The sequence below is a fragment of the Pan troglodytes genome, chromosome 16 (genome assembly GCF_028858775.2).
Source record: "Pan troglodytes isolate AG18354 chromosome 16, NHGRI_mPanTro3-v2.0_pri, whole genome shotgun sequence".
Taxonomy (NCBI): Eukaryota; Metazoa; Chordata; class Mammalia; order Primates; family Hominidae; genus Pan; species Pan troglodytes.
The window spans coordinates 49,971,019-49,984,141 of NC_072414.2; the positions used below are offsets into that span (position 1 = coordinate 49,971,019).

At 43.5% G+C, this 13,123-nt stretch overlaps 1 protein-coding gene across 2 annotated transcripts in view; it reads right to left on the reverse strand.

The window, feature by feature from the left end:
• Window positions 1–969: 969 nt before the first annotated feature.
• ALDH1A2 (aldehyde dehydrogenase 1 family member A2) overlaps window positions 970–13,123 on the reverse strand; it is a 112,639-nt gene continuing 100,485 nt past the window's right edge. The window contains exons 9-13 of one of the 2 annotated variants that reach the window (XM_001172159.6): window positions 11,419–11,603; window positions 9,542–9,706; window positions 8,669–8,826; window positions 8,302–8,376; window positions 970–2,815 (exon numbers count right to left, since the gene is read on the reverse strand). In XM_001172159.6, the coding sequence (XP_001172159.1) occupies window positions 2,743–2,815; window positions 8,302–8,376; window positions 8,669–8,826; window positions 9,542–9,706; window positions 11,419–11,603 (656 nt within the window). In that variant the 3' untranslated portion in view covers window positions 970–2,742. Of the gene's footprint in view, window positions 2,816–8,301; window positions 8,377–8,668; window positions 8,827–9,541; window positions 9,746–11,418; window positions 11,604–13,123 lie in introns of both variants that reach the window. The other variant, XM_009429223.5, reaches the window with a different exon arrangement.

Sequence of the window (13,123 nt, forward strand, 5' to 3'; positions counted from 1 at the left end):
GCATGTCTATCTGACTCCAGATTCCTGCTATCTATACGTGCAACAATGGCACCTTTCTAAAAGACTTTCAAATGATTACTTCATGTCCAGGCCTTTCTCATTTTTTTCCTGATGGCTCAATGGACAGAACATGAGGTGGATTGTCAGGGAGTCCCGCATCTTATATTTCAGTTCCATCTGGTGCTGCAGGGGCTGCATTCTCCCATGCTCCTTCTGTTCCTCTGAAAAATAAGCTACTGGCAAACAGAGCAGTGAACCCCAGTCCACAGCAATGCTTCTTGTCCCCCAAGCGAGATCTGCTCTGGGGCTAATTCATTAGGTTTAGCTTTTGTCTCACTTGATCGGAACTTGGGTGGAGATTCCAAGGGCTGGAAGGAAAGGTGGGGAGCTGTGCGGTTCTAAAGGGTGGGAACCACTCCTCAAAAGCGCAACCCTGAGAACACACTGAGAGTAAACAAGCTCAATCTTGGTAGTAGTACAGTCACCATTTACAGATTTCTTTTTACAGCTGCAAAAATATTCCATCAGGTTATCAGCCTCTGACTTCATTTCACTTTGGTAAGTAAAAATAAAGCTACTGTGAAATGCCATCACATCAGCAATGTGAGCTCACGGCGGGTAGTCCACGTTTGTGAAAACAGACCCTACAGACTCCTCTGCATTTTAGTTTTCATGGAGGCTATTCTAAAGGAAACTTGTTATTTCATATATTTCATATATGGTTATACTTACATGCCAACTAAACTACACATGCACACAGATTTTAAATAGCATCAGAAAATAAGGTTTTTGTTTACCTTAACACCATTTACCAGTTGCCTTAATGAATTCTGTAAAAATACCCTTGCAGGCTTCTGCTCAGTTACCCAAGAGGGCAACACAGCTGAAAAACCCAGCAGCTGAGGAAGGACCCAAATAGACTCAGTATGACCCAAAGACTTACAGACACAGCCAAACAATCCCAAGGAGTACACAATATAAATGCTTTATTGCTAGCACAGAGGTTTCTTTTTAAGTAAATTAAAAGAAATAAATCTTCATTTTCACATTTTTTGTTGCAGTCCAAAGGTAACTAGTTGGTTAGTGGCTATGTCCACTTGGACACATGCTACAGGAGGGCAGCATTCACATGGAAGCACTCAGAAATACGGCATCTGTCAGGGCTCACGGCACTGGGCTGCTGAATGCACTGTCGTTTGTAAATAACAGCAAGTGGAGACTTTAAAACATCATGGATAGATAAGAGTTATAAATAGAAAACTGGTACGGTTAAGAAGCAGAAGATCGTTAAATACAGAAGGCTATATATATGTTGCCCATATTCCACATACTCTGGGTTATGTTTGGTACTTTTAAATAAATGATCTGCATCTAGGTTAGAGACTGGATTGGATTTGACAGCTGGAAAGATGGAAGAAAGGATGGAAGAAGGAAAGGAAGCTAACACTTCCCACATCAAACTGGTGGAGTCACTGGAAAGCAGAAGAGGAGTATGTGGATGGGAAGAAAGGGAGGCGGGCCTGCTTTACTCCCTGCAAGTTGTAGGCCATGGCCTGCTCAGTGAGGGGCAAGAATGGGGTGTGACAGAGGAGCTCAGTGGAGCACGGCAGTCCTGGCACAATGGAACTTGGCAAATGGAAAAGGAAACCCCTAGGCTTGGCCAGATTTTCCAAGGTCACTGCCAATAGATACAGGGCACATTATGATAGATGTAGGGTACAGTGTGACAGACCAAAATCACACCTGCAGCAGTTATTGGTGTAGAGGTTCAGAAGGTACAGATTCCAACTACAGAAATAATTCATTTAATAATAATTGTTGCCCAATATTAGAAACTGAATGATGTCTGCAAGGCATCCAGCATTATCAAATTCTTGGGCCTACTCGGATTGTTTTTTGGTTGGTTCTAAGAAAAACTTTGGAAAAGATCTTATCTAGCTATGAAAAACAACCCACTCCTTGCCTTATTCCAGAATAACTGAGAAGGAATCTAATACACACACACCCCAAAACTGCAGCAAGCTCAGAAGCGGTGAACTGCACATGATGACTTCCAGTCTCTATTGTCCCAATCTTTTTTCATTCATGTTATTTATGGGTAAAAGAAAACCAGATTGGGTCAGGAATATCCCAGGTTCTTACTACATCTGTAGTGTACCAGCTCCTGGCATTTTCATTCTGGTCTGACTCTAGCTAAAACCATTTCATGTTTTGCTTTGAAGAAATGGATAACATGAAATGATAATTTGGCTTTACAACCTTGGAAAATTGTTCCCGGCCCAAACATCTGCCCCAGAATGAGCTCAGCTGAGATCTCCTTGGAAGAGAGGGAGGGGTGGGTGAGCGAGGAGGGCCTGGAAGGAGGAAAATGAAGACAGTAGAAAGGTCACCTTTCCTTAAGAGGAAAGTTCTTTGTGACAAAGGCATGAAATAATACAGCTCCCTTATTTCATCCTGTGCTCCAGAAGGAGATACTGGATGTGTCTGCTAGCTCCTCCTCCTCCCTTTATCCCACTTTCCCCGATATTTGGTATGATTAAGGTGGCCCCTTACAGAGTGCCAAGAAACTGTACCCAGCTGGTTTGCTTTAGTTGTGCAGTGACCTGCCTGGCCTACATGTTATCTTTTCAATCTTTAAGTAAGGACCGTGGCTCAACTTTGTATTCCTGAGAGCTGGGTCCTACAGAGAAAGCAGAGAGGGACAGACGTGCAGGCTGGGCTTCATCTTCCTTCTTGGCCTTCTTAGGAGTTCTTCTGGGGGATCTTTACTGTCACCGTCTTAACTTCTGAGTACTCCCGCAAGCCAAATTCTCCCCTGAAACACAGAAATGGGCCGGGTCAGATACCAGAAGTCCAGGGAGCTGCATGTGAGTGCAGCGGGAGTCCTGGGGAGGTGCAGTTTATCACCTGCGAACAGCAAGTCCTGGGATGTTCATGTAAAAATTCCTCACGTATGCGCAGCCCAGCCTTCCTCTGAGGGTCAGAGAAACTGTCATCTCATGAGTAGTTTTTAAAGTGTTTTTTAAAACTTTAAAGTTTTTTAAAGTAGTTTTAAAGTTAAAAGGTGACTTGTTTTCACAATACTGCACAGACAGGCAAATGACTATCAATTTACTCAGAGAACTACCGTCAGCCTTGGCCAGAGGGCACACAGATGACCCCAGGCTGTGCTCAGAGGCTGAGTGCTGTGGGCAGCAGTGGGACCAGGCCCAGGTCTCTGAACGCCTTGGCCATGCCTCTCTCCACAAGGCAGCACTGGTTCAGTATTAGTTCTTTGGGACAGTAGTGTGCTTTCCTCCCCCAAGACGGAGGGTGGGAGTGGGTCACATGTCTAAGTGTTCCTGTCCTTCTGCATGTTTACTACAGTGCTCCTTCTCCTCCACATCTCTTCTCCTGTTCTTTTTGCCTTGTTTAAATGCCTTTTTTCCTTTTATCTATTTCATTATAAAATCACGCATGTTCTCCTCTTTTTCTTCTCTTCTTCTGAAAGTCACTCTTCAGTGATGCTTTTCCCAACAGCCTCAGGAGGAGCTCCTCTTTCGTCCTCTCTGTTCACAGAGCCCCTTGTTCACACCTCAACCACCACACTTATCACACTGGGAGGACAAGGGGCTTGAATATCTGTCTTCCCTACTGAGTTGTATCCTACTGATTTTTCTTTTTGCCTTCCACCAAACATAGGGTATAGCCTACAACAGCAGGCACAAAGAAGGTACCTGATGACCAAGGAAGGAAGGAAAGTAGAGAGGGGAGGAGGGAAGGAGGAAGGGTGAGCTTCCTATTCCCTCTTCCCAAGTTCTACCCTGTTGTCATATCTTCTAGATCAGGAAAAAATAAAAACAATTAGGAGATATATTTGAATATGAAACAATTAAATGATTAAGAAAGGCTGTCTTTTGAAACAGTCAGTGTACGAGTTACTGTGGCTGGGCTTTACAAGAGAGACCTGCTGTAAATGATTCATTCAGGTTCCTTTTAGGAGCCCCCATGGCCTACATAAGGCTCCAGTGGCTTTGCCAGCACCTCCTCTGAGCACCGTGGGCACCTGAGTTGACAGGGACAACAGAGGGCGGCCAAGGAGAGACTGGGGCAAGCAGGCTGTTCTCCTGTCCGTATAGTTCATTTCGCTTAGAGGAATGAGAGAAACCAACTGAAATTGCCCCACTCATTGCATGCTTCCCTCATTAACTCCACTCAGTCTCAGAGTCTCTTTATTACCAGCTCAGCTCTGGCTCTCTCTGGTCATTTTCCTGTCCTTGGGCAATTCTGAATGTGTCTCTTCATCACGGACACCATGTGCATCCCATTTGAAGTGAATTTACTCCTTTGTTTCCTGGCTTCTGCACGCACTTGTTGGGGCAGGTCGCGAGCCACACTTCACCCCCATGTGACTCTCTAACTAGGTTGTGAGAAATGTAAGGAAGTCTACAGAGTCAGAAACCTCACGATTATGGTTGCTTTCAAGTGTGACTGTTGGATCCTACCGTTTGGGTGTGTGATGCAATGGAAAACCCTGCTGGAGCAGAGCTGCTCCTCTCTGGGTCCTGAGCAGTGATCTGTGCACGGGGGAAGTGGACTCAAATCTGCTACCAAAAGAACTGCTCTGTGCCCAGGACATGAAGGAAAGCCAGTAAGCAGTCTTAGAGCAGCACGACTGAGGAGGCATGGAGGAGATAAAGAGCACTGAAGCTGGGGCCAGAGACAGGAGTGCCCACTCAGCTCTGCCATGAACCAGCTAAGGGATGCCAGCTGAGAGTCACTGTCATCCTCTTGGTGCCCAGTCATCTCTCCAGCAGTTCCTGAACCTCAGTATACGTAAGTATCACCCAAAGAGCTTGGTTCAACTTTTGATTCTTGAACGCTACCCCCACCCCACAAAGATTCAGTTTCAGAAGCTCTACGGAGGGACCAGGAGACTGAGAGACAGATGGTCATGTGGGCCACACTTTGGGAAACATGCTCAAAGGTCATTGAGCCCTGAAGTCTGGATTCTTAAGCAATTTCACCATCTTGTTCCAGGATTTCTGTCTCATATTTATTTACTCCAGCTAAATTTTGTGGCACATACAGTTAACAGGGAAGAAGCTCACTGATGCACAAAAGGTATGCATATCATTACTGATGCAGCCCAATCTCTCTGTGTGGTTACCTTCACAGCAGGACGAAACATCAAGGCAAAATCACATTTAGAAGACTAGGTTCTAGTCCCTAAGATAAATCAAACTTGGCACACCTAGAGGCTTTAAGGTAACCTGTCAGTATTGGTAGCTCTTGGCCAGCCATTTTAGGACTCACTCAGACTTGCTCATAAAACAAGTAAGAGTTTCTGTTTACGGTATATATTTTCCTGCTCTTTTACTTGACTTGCAGCAGCATTTCTCAGAGCAGAGTAAGGTCTCCAGACCATCAGCATCAGAGAAGCTTGCAGGTGGTCAGGACTGAGAGGGTGGGTGGGAGCGGGTCACCGGAAGGCAGGTTGCTTTCAAGGGTGACTGGTGGATCCCAGTGTTTGGGTGTGTGATGCAATGTAAAACCCTGCTGGAACGGAGGTGCTTCTCTGTGGGTCCTGGGCAGTGATGTATACTGGAGTCACTCTGGAAGCTTGTTAAAAACGCAGTTCCTGGGTCCTATCACAGATCAACTAACTCAGAATCTCTGAGAGTGGGTCCCTAGATACGCATGCTTAACAAAACCATCACCCAGACTGGAGGTGACTTCTCTGTATGCATGCGTGTACACGCATGCACACACACATACACACATAAATTTGACAAGCTCTGATTTAGAGTATCTAACAATGCTTCTCATTTTCAAAGCCAGTGTCCTGAGTTTTTAAAATGCTGAGGTTCACAGAATTCTTTCCATCTCCTCAGTTTGTGACATTTTATGGCTTGTGCTTTGCCACCCCCTCATCTTAGGGGAGTTTGATAAGGAAGTAAGAAAAAGGACAGGAAAAGTGAAACAGGCAGAAATAGGTGGGCAGGAGGACCTGAGAAAAGCTCGTCTCTGAGCCTGGGAATTAAGAGGGCAGCCCTCCCCACAGCTCTCTGTGGGGAGACCTCATGGGCTAGGTCAGCCCTCCTGGGAGTTTCCAGATGTTTCTGGAAGTGCCACTTCACGTCTCTGCTCCTCTTAGGGATAGACAGGGAGGTGTCAGGGACCAAAGCTGCATGGAGTTTGCAGGCCATGAGACAAACAATTCTGTCTAGATGGAGGATTAAGTGGAGTTTCTGAGGCTGTATCAAATGAGGTGGAAGAGTTGGGGACCAAGACAGAGCAGGTTCTTTTATTTGAAGCATTTTCCGTCACTCAGGGTCATTTAAGAAAGAGAAAACATGTTTTGGGGGTAAGTAGAGACAAACAAACAAACAAACATGCAATCTAGACACGATGCAGTGGGTCTCATCAAAGAACAGCATTTCCTAATTATTTTTTAACTGCACTGAGAAGGTCCAATCACCATAGGGCCTGGAAGACAAGTAGAGAGAAATGGTTCTTCGGTCTCTTGAGCACTGTTATATGAGGTTCAGATAGAGCCAAACTGTCTCCTGGACCACCTTTCTGGGCAAGGAGAACATTTCTGATGGGAATAGACTAGACTCAGCTAATGTAACAAGTGTGCCCACAATGAGGGACCATGGATTAGCCTGGGATTAGGCTCCATCAACCAGCGATCATTTATTGAAAGTATATTTTATGCTCATGATTCACCCTGTTAATGATCTGTAACAAAACAATCAATGCAAGCAGCATTCCCAGAGCCAGTGACTGCCCCCAGCATTTCAGAGACTGGGAGAGCACAGACATAGAGGAAGGAAATGAAATAAGAAGCGGAATGCATCTTGAAAAGTGGAAGCAGAAGGTGAAGGTCAAACGCAAATGAAGAGATACCTGGAGTACATGAAGACTCTGTAAAAGCTGAAGGAATACTAAGAACTGAACAAATATGACCCAGATTGGTTATAGGTTCTGGCTGTCAGAACAGAAGTTGGTGACACCAGCTGGAATTTAGGGAAACTTCCACCAAAGTTACAGGTTAAGAAAAAGAGGAATCATCTATATAACACTAATCTGCTTGATGAATAATGATGATTGCAGCTAACATTTTCTGAAGGCTTGCTAGACATTCTGTTGGATGTTTGCATACTTAATCCTTACACTTAATCCTCACAAGAACCCTGAGGTAGGTAGTATAATTATTCCCATCTTAGAGATGAGGTAACTGAGGCTTAGATTAAGTAATTTGTCCAAGGTTGCACAGGTAGTAATAGTGGCAGGATTCAAATCCGAGCAGTGTGATTCTAGAAACTGCTCTAATCTCCAAGCTATACCTACTTTATAGTTTTGCTTGGGAGCTTGAAATTACCAGTGAAACTATCTGAAGTATGTAAATCCTCTGCTCTAGTCTTGTGGGTTCACTGCATTTCTCCCACAAACACTACAGTTATTTTTCCCGCAATACCTTTACTCACTCTCCCCCACTGCTACCCTGCTTTGCCCGACAAACTTGAAAATATATTCCCCCTTCTCTATCCAAGCATTCCTCTTCTTGAAAGGCTGACACAAATCCCTGTAGCAGATCATATCTAAAGGTTTCCCAGATTTTTCCAGCTCACAATGATCTTCCCTATCCCTGAGCTCCTCCATTGGTTCACAATCTTTTCTGCGATTCCTCTGATTCTTTCAATGTTATTAGTTTTATTTACCCCAAAACATATTAAATGCCTTAAGGACCTGCATCTTCCTCCATAGACCAAGCACAGTGCTTTGTACATATTTATGCTCAATACTTGTTAGATTGTGAACTAGGCATTTGCTTAAAAAAATAGGCATTCAGTAATGGCTGAGGGAACGGGCATGAAACATGTTTCCTCTGTGAGTCACAGCATTTGGCAAATACAGATCAGTTTCTTTCAAAAGGAGGGAAAGTGGGTTCTTTTCCTGGATGTTACTTCCAGGAAAAACGGTTACTTCCTTTGTGAAGTCTTCTAGGACCCGAGCAGTCAAAATTAATTGATTTTTCTCTGTACTGACAAAATGTTTAACATACTTCTATCATAGCCTTTATTACAGGGAATTAATGGTACATTAATTTTTTCCATTCTCACTTTGGGAAATGGAATTGTGTTTTATTCATCTCTATAACATGTAATAGAACTTAGCTTATAGTAGCATGTGCTCCACGAAATGTGTGTTGAATGTATGGATGAGTGTAAGATAATTAAACTATTTTTTAAGTACTGCTCTGTGCTGATATTTGCAATCTATTTCTCTGCAGGCATCAGCAACTTTAAGACTTACATTTCTCTCCCATTTCCAGACATCTTGAATCCCCCAAAGGGGCTCTGGGCATTTAAGGCATTATAACAATTGATCCTGAAAGAAGAAAACATAGTACTGTGAGTTCATGTGAAGTCTGAGCACATAATCTGACTGGCATGGTATTTCTTTTAGAAGTTTTATTTTTAAATTCCTTTCCTCCAGAGGAAAAATTTGTAATTTAAAATCTACTTTGATTTCTGGATCTAAGCAGTAAGGAGTGTACCCCTTTTCTGGTGAACTTTGGTTGCTTTTGGTATTCCCCATCCTTCCAAGAAGATACTTGTTTATTTCACCCTGGTCCCTATACCACCAGTGGAATTTGTTACAAGACTGACTCTGATCTTACCAAACAGTCCCAGCTTGCATTGCAGAAGACACTGTGAGGGCCTTGTTGATGTCATTAGTAAAGACAGCTGCTACGAGTCCAAAGTCTGAGTTATTGGCTCTTTCGATAACTTCATCCATCGTCTTAAATCTCAAAATTTCCTGAACAGGGCCAAAGATCTGCACAAAGATAATATGACTCAACATGGTTGCTCTGTCATTCCTTTACCTGCTTTCCACATTTCAATGCAAGTTTACTCTGCCTTGATTACTTAAATGACATTTAAGTTTAGCAGTACAAAACTGTAAAATCTCCCAACCTTTCCTAGGATAAGATTATGCAAGAAGAGTCTGACATTAGTGTTTAACCTCCCCAACTTCCCCAACCTCTCCAGCATCACTTGATTCCACTGTGTATACTAGGGGTGTCTTCTTTAGGTACAGAAGAGCAAGTGGCATCCTCCGTGATCCTGCAAACACTGCTCCAGAACGGAATGCTCTGGACTGTGGGCTGATTTGCTCCTTGTCCCTCTCTTGCACAGATGTAAAGATGCTTCAGTGGATTCTCTCTCCTGGTTAACATCCTAGTGACCCACATTTAGGAGAGCCGAACTATTGCCAGTGTATTGTTGAGGCCAATGGTAGGCTATTCTGATTGTTCTGTTGGCTAATAATAATCATAAGCACATAGCATGTCACCTGGCCTCCACCTAGCTTGCTTGTCTTTTGGTTTATTTTTCTTCTTGAAACGAATTTTCATAGCCATGTTCATTACTGTTGCAAAATGAATATATGTAAAATATAAAGAGCTAAAACTCTAATATCATCCACTAGAAATGCTCTAGAAATGATCCCAAGAAAGATGTGGCTTTTGTAAGAACAGCATATTTGATACCTCCTCCTTGGCAATCCGCATATCATCAGTGACGTTGGAAAACACTGTGGGCTCAATGAAAAACCCCTTTCGGCCCAGTCCTTTGCCTCCACATTCCAGCTTGGCGCCCTCGGCCACACCACTCTGGATGAGTTCCAAGATCTTGTTGTACTGTTTCTTATCAATCTGTGGCAGACAAGACTTAATGACTCCAAATACAACCTTCTATGAAAATGGAAATAAGTATGTTCTTGAGAATCTTTCATTTTAGGGTTTTTTTCAAAGTTTAACTACACCCAGTCAGATCATATAAAACTGCTGTTACTTACCAATTTTTGACCTACAAAAAACTGGCAATTTTGTATGGTTAATCCTAATATATCGACGATTCCAATAAATGTACTGCTCTGATGATATTGCCTAATCAGAAGTACCAGCTGAACATTTAGAAAAATGTTTCAAAATGATGGAGACACTGGCTAATTTACTATTCAATGTTCATATGAGGGAAAATTGACTTTTATAATTAAATAAGTAACTTAGCAAGTTGTATTGATAGTAAAAAGAGGCAAAAATTAGCACACAGCCTTTTTAGATAGTGCTACATACCCAATCTTATTGTGGTTTGTTTTTAAAGGAATTCCTATTACACTTTTAGAGGAACTTTAGAGGAAAATATTAACAGTAAAGAGTGAAGGATGAGCTTCCTAGTCCAAAAAAAACAAGGTCAGTCTTCCCCCAAAAAACTGACGGAGTTATCATTTGCTTATTATGGTAAATAACACAAAAACCTACATTTACCCAAGTTTGAATGGCTCAGCCAGAACATCAATCTTCTCTTGAATAATCCCTAAACCCATGCTTTAGTGACCCATATAAGAGCTGGTCCAGGTTCCTTCTAAAAATTCTCAGAACCTGTCTACAGATTAAAACCAGAATTCCCTTTAGAAATATGCCTTGATGATTACGGTGAACCTGCAGAGGAGGCTGTTCAGGAGAGACTTTGTGGCCCTCCCCACCCCACTAAAGTACACGAGGCCTTCAGATTAAGAAATAACCATACAGCAAAAGGGAAGTGAGCCAGCCCTTCACTTCCTACACATTCACAAGCTACAAGTGATCTGTCCAGACTGGTTCAGGCTGCTGGAGAGACTCCTTGGCAGCTCGTAAAAGGATAGATGGCTCTAGGAAAGAAAGATATCTACCCTCCTTGACTGTGGCATCTGTAGGGATGTCCTAAAGTTCAGTGATTGGAAGGACTGGGACTGGGTTCTAGTGTCAAGACCCATCTTGTCATACTCTCATGGCTTTCTTTAGAACTGAGAGACTCCAGCTTAGTCCCAAAGGTCAGAATATTCTTTTTTTTTTTTTTTTCTTGAGACGGAGTCTTGCTCTTTCGCCCAGGCTGGTGGAGTGCAGTGGCACAGTCTGTAAGCTCCATCTCCCGGGTTCACGCCATTCTCCTACCTCAGCCTCCCGAGTAGCTGGGATTACAGGTACCCCCCACCTCGCCCGGCTAATTTTTTTTTTGTATTTTTAGTAGAGACGGGGTTTCACCATATTAGCCAGGATGGTCTCGATCTCCTGACCTCATGATCCACCCGCCTCGGCCTCCCTAAAAGCTGAGATTACAGGCGTGAGCCACTGCGCCCAGCCAGAATATTCTTAAAGTAATGGTAATCCCATAGTTTTTCAGAGATAAAACTTAGAAAGGGAAAGAGAAGCATAAGAAATAAGCAATCCCTCTCTGGCTCCATTTCCAGCCACGAAGACATGGTGGAGAATAAAGGAGTCAGCCGAAAAGGAAGATGTCGCTTTGCTGGGTCCTACTAGAGTGTACACAGTTCTGTGCCAGTCAAGGATTAAGTAAACAAAGGGAATGGTTATGATTTTTCTACCTGGGGACCCTGCTCAGTGGTGGGGTCAAAGGGACTCCCCACTATGCGCCTCTTGGCCCGCTCCACGCTTCTTCTCACAAACTCCTCATAGATGGACTCCTCCACGAAGATGCGAGAGCCTGCAGTGCAGCACTGACCTTGATTGAAGAACACACCCTGGTGGGCCTGCTCCACAGCATAGTCCACTACAAGAGGAAACAGCCACGTTCTCACTGCTTTGCCTGGGGAGGGGCCTGTCTATGAAGCCACCTCCCTCCCCTCTCCAAAGCCCTAGGTATAGTGTGCTCACTGCGTGACATAACCATGAATAGCCCTGGATTGGGAATGCAACTAGTTCTAACTACACCCCGACATGCTATGTGAACTTGAACAACTTCACTTCTTTGGGTCTCTTTCTTATTCTGCCAACAGAGGTACTGAACCTCGTGTATAACAGGAGTCTCAAACCCCTATATACCACAGGGCTTGGGAGATAAGGTAAAGGTATGAGTCTGCCAGGTGGTAAAGCAATGTAATGGAGGGGCTAAGAAGGAAAGCCACTACATTTAATCATTGCCATGCATAAACATGAGCCCCAGGTTGCCAGATCTTCTCAATTTTCACAGAAATCAATATTTTAATGTGCAGTTCTTGTTTTGAACATAGTGTAACGTTTAGACAGGTAAACATGTCTATATTTTGTATTTGGCCAATTTACAACTCCTAATCTACAGGGCCTTGGGGCTGTATGTTTGGTATTTGGGGGATTAAACCGTAACACCAACGGGTCTTCTTCGAAGACACTAAATTTCCTCTAGATTGACATGGACTTGGGTAAAATCCTATGATAACTCTTCCATATTCATCCCTTATATCTTACACTTCAAAACAGCTTAATCTGAGGTGCATTAGTTGCTAACTGACCGACTGACTGAATAAATGAATCAGTCAATGTTAGGGAGATGGAGTTCCTACTCCTCAAGAGGAACAGGCATAAGGATTCTGATTTTCTTGACAACTAATATAAAGCTAAAGCTGAACTCTGCAAATTCCAAGCTGGGGCTGAAATTCAAGCAATCTGCTTTTGGTTTTCTGATCTCTCTGGTGGTGAGACTGGGAAAGCAGCTCTGCCTGGCAAAAAGTGGAGGGAAAAAAAAAAGAATCACTGAATGAGATGGTGGGATTTCCTTACCTGGAGAGCTTTTCAAACAGAAAGGTCACACCTGTGCAGAATGGCCTAGGTGGCATCCTTCCTAGAGACATGGGGTTTCTCAGTTACTGCTCTAAGCCTCTGTAAGGTCCTACTGGCAAGTGGAATCATCCCAGCTTTAGGACTACTCATACCGAACTGACCCACGTGTGCTGTCATCCTAACTGAAAGTCATGGGAGCAACAGAAAGGGGCTGTGGGTTTGGAAAATGCTGGCAGGGCTGGTGAAGTCGGATTTATTTAAAATGGTCTACCAGCCACCAGGCACAGTTGAAAAGTTACAGATTTATTGAATCTAGGCAGACAGACTATCCTTCAGGTGCTCAGCAGCTGAGACCACTGCTGTTGAACCATATGCCACTGACCAAGCCTTCATCTCATCCCCCTATTCTACAACATCACAGATTCAAAATGGCTCATTAGTGTCTAGAAAACAACTGGTTCAGTCGTCAACTGAAAAGTGCTCTTTCCCCATTATTAAACCATTTTCTCCTTAGAGGAGATCTTTTTGATTGCC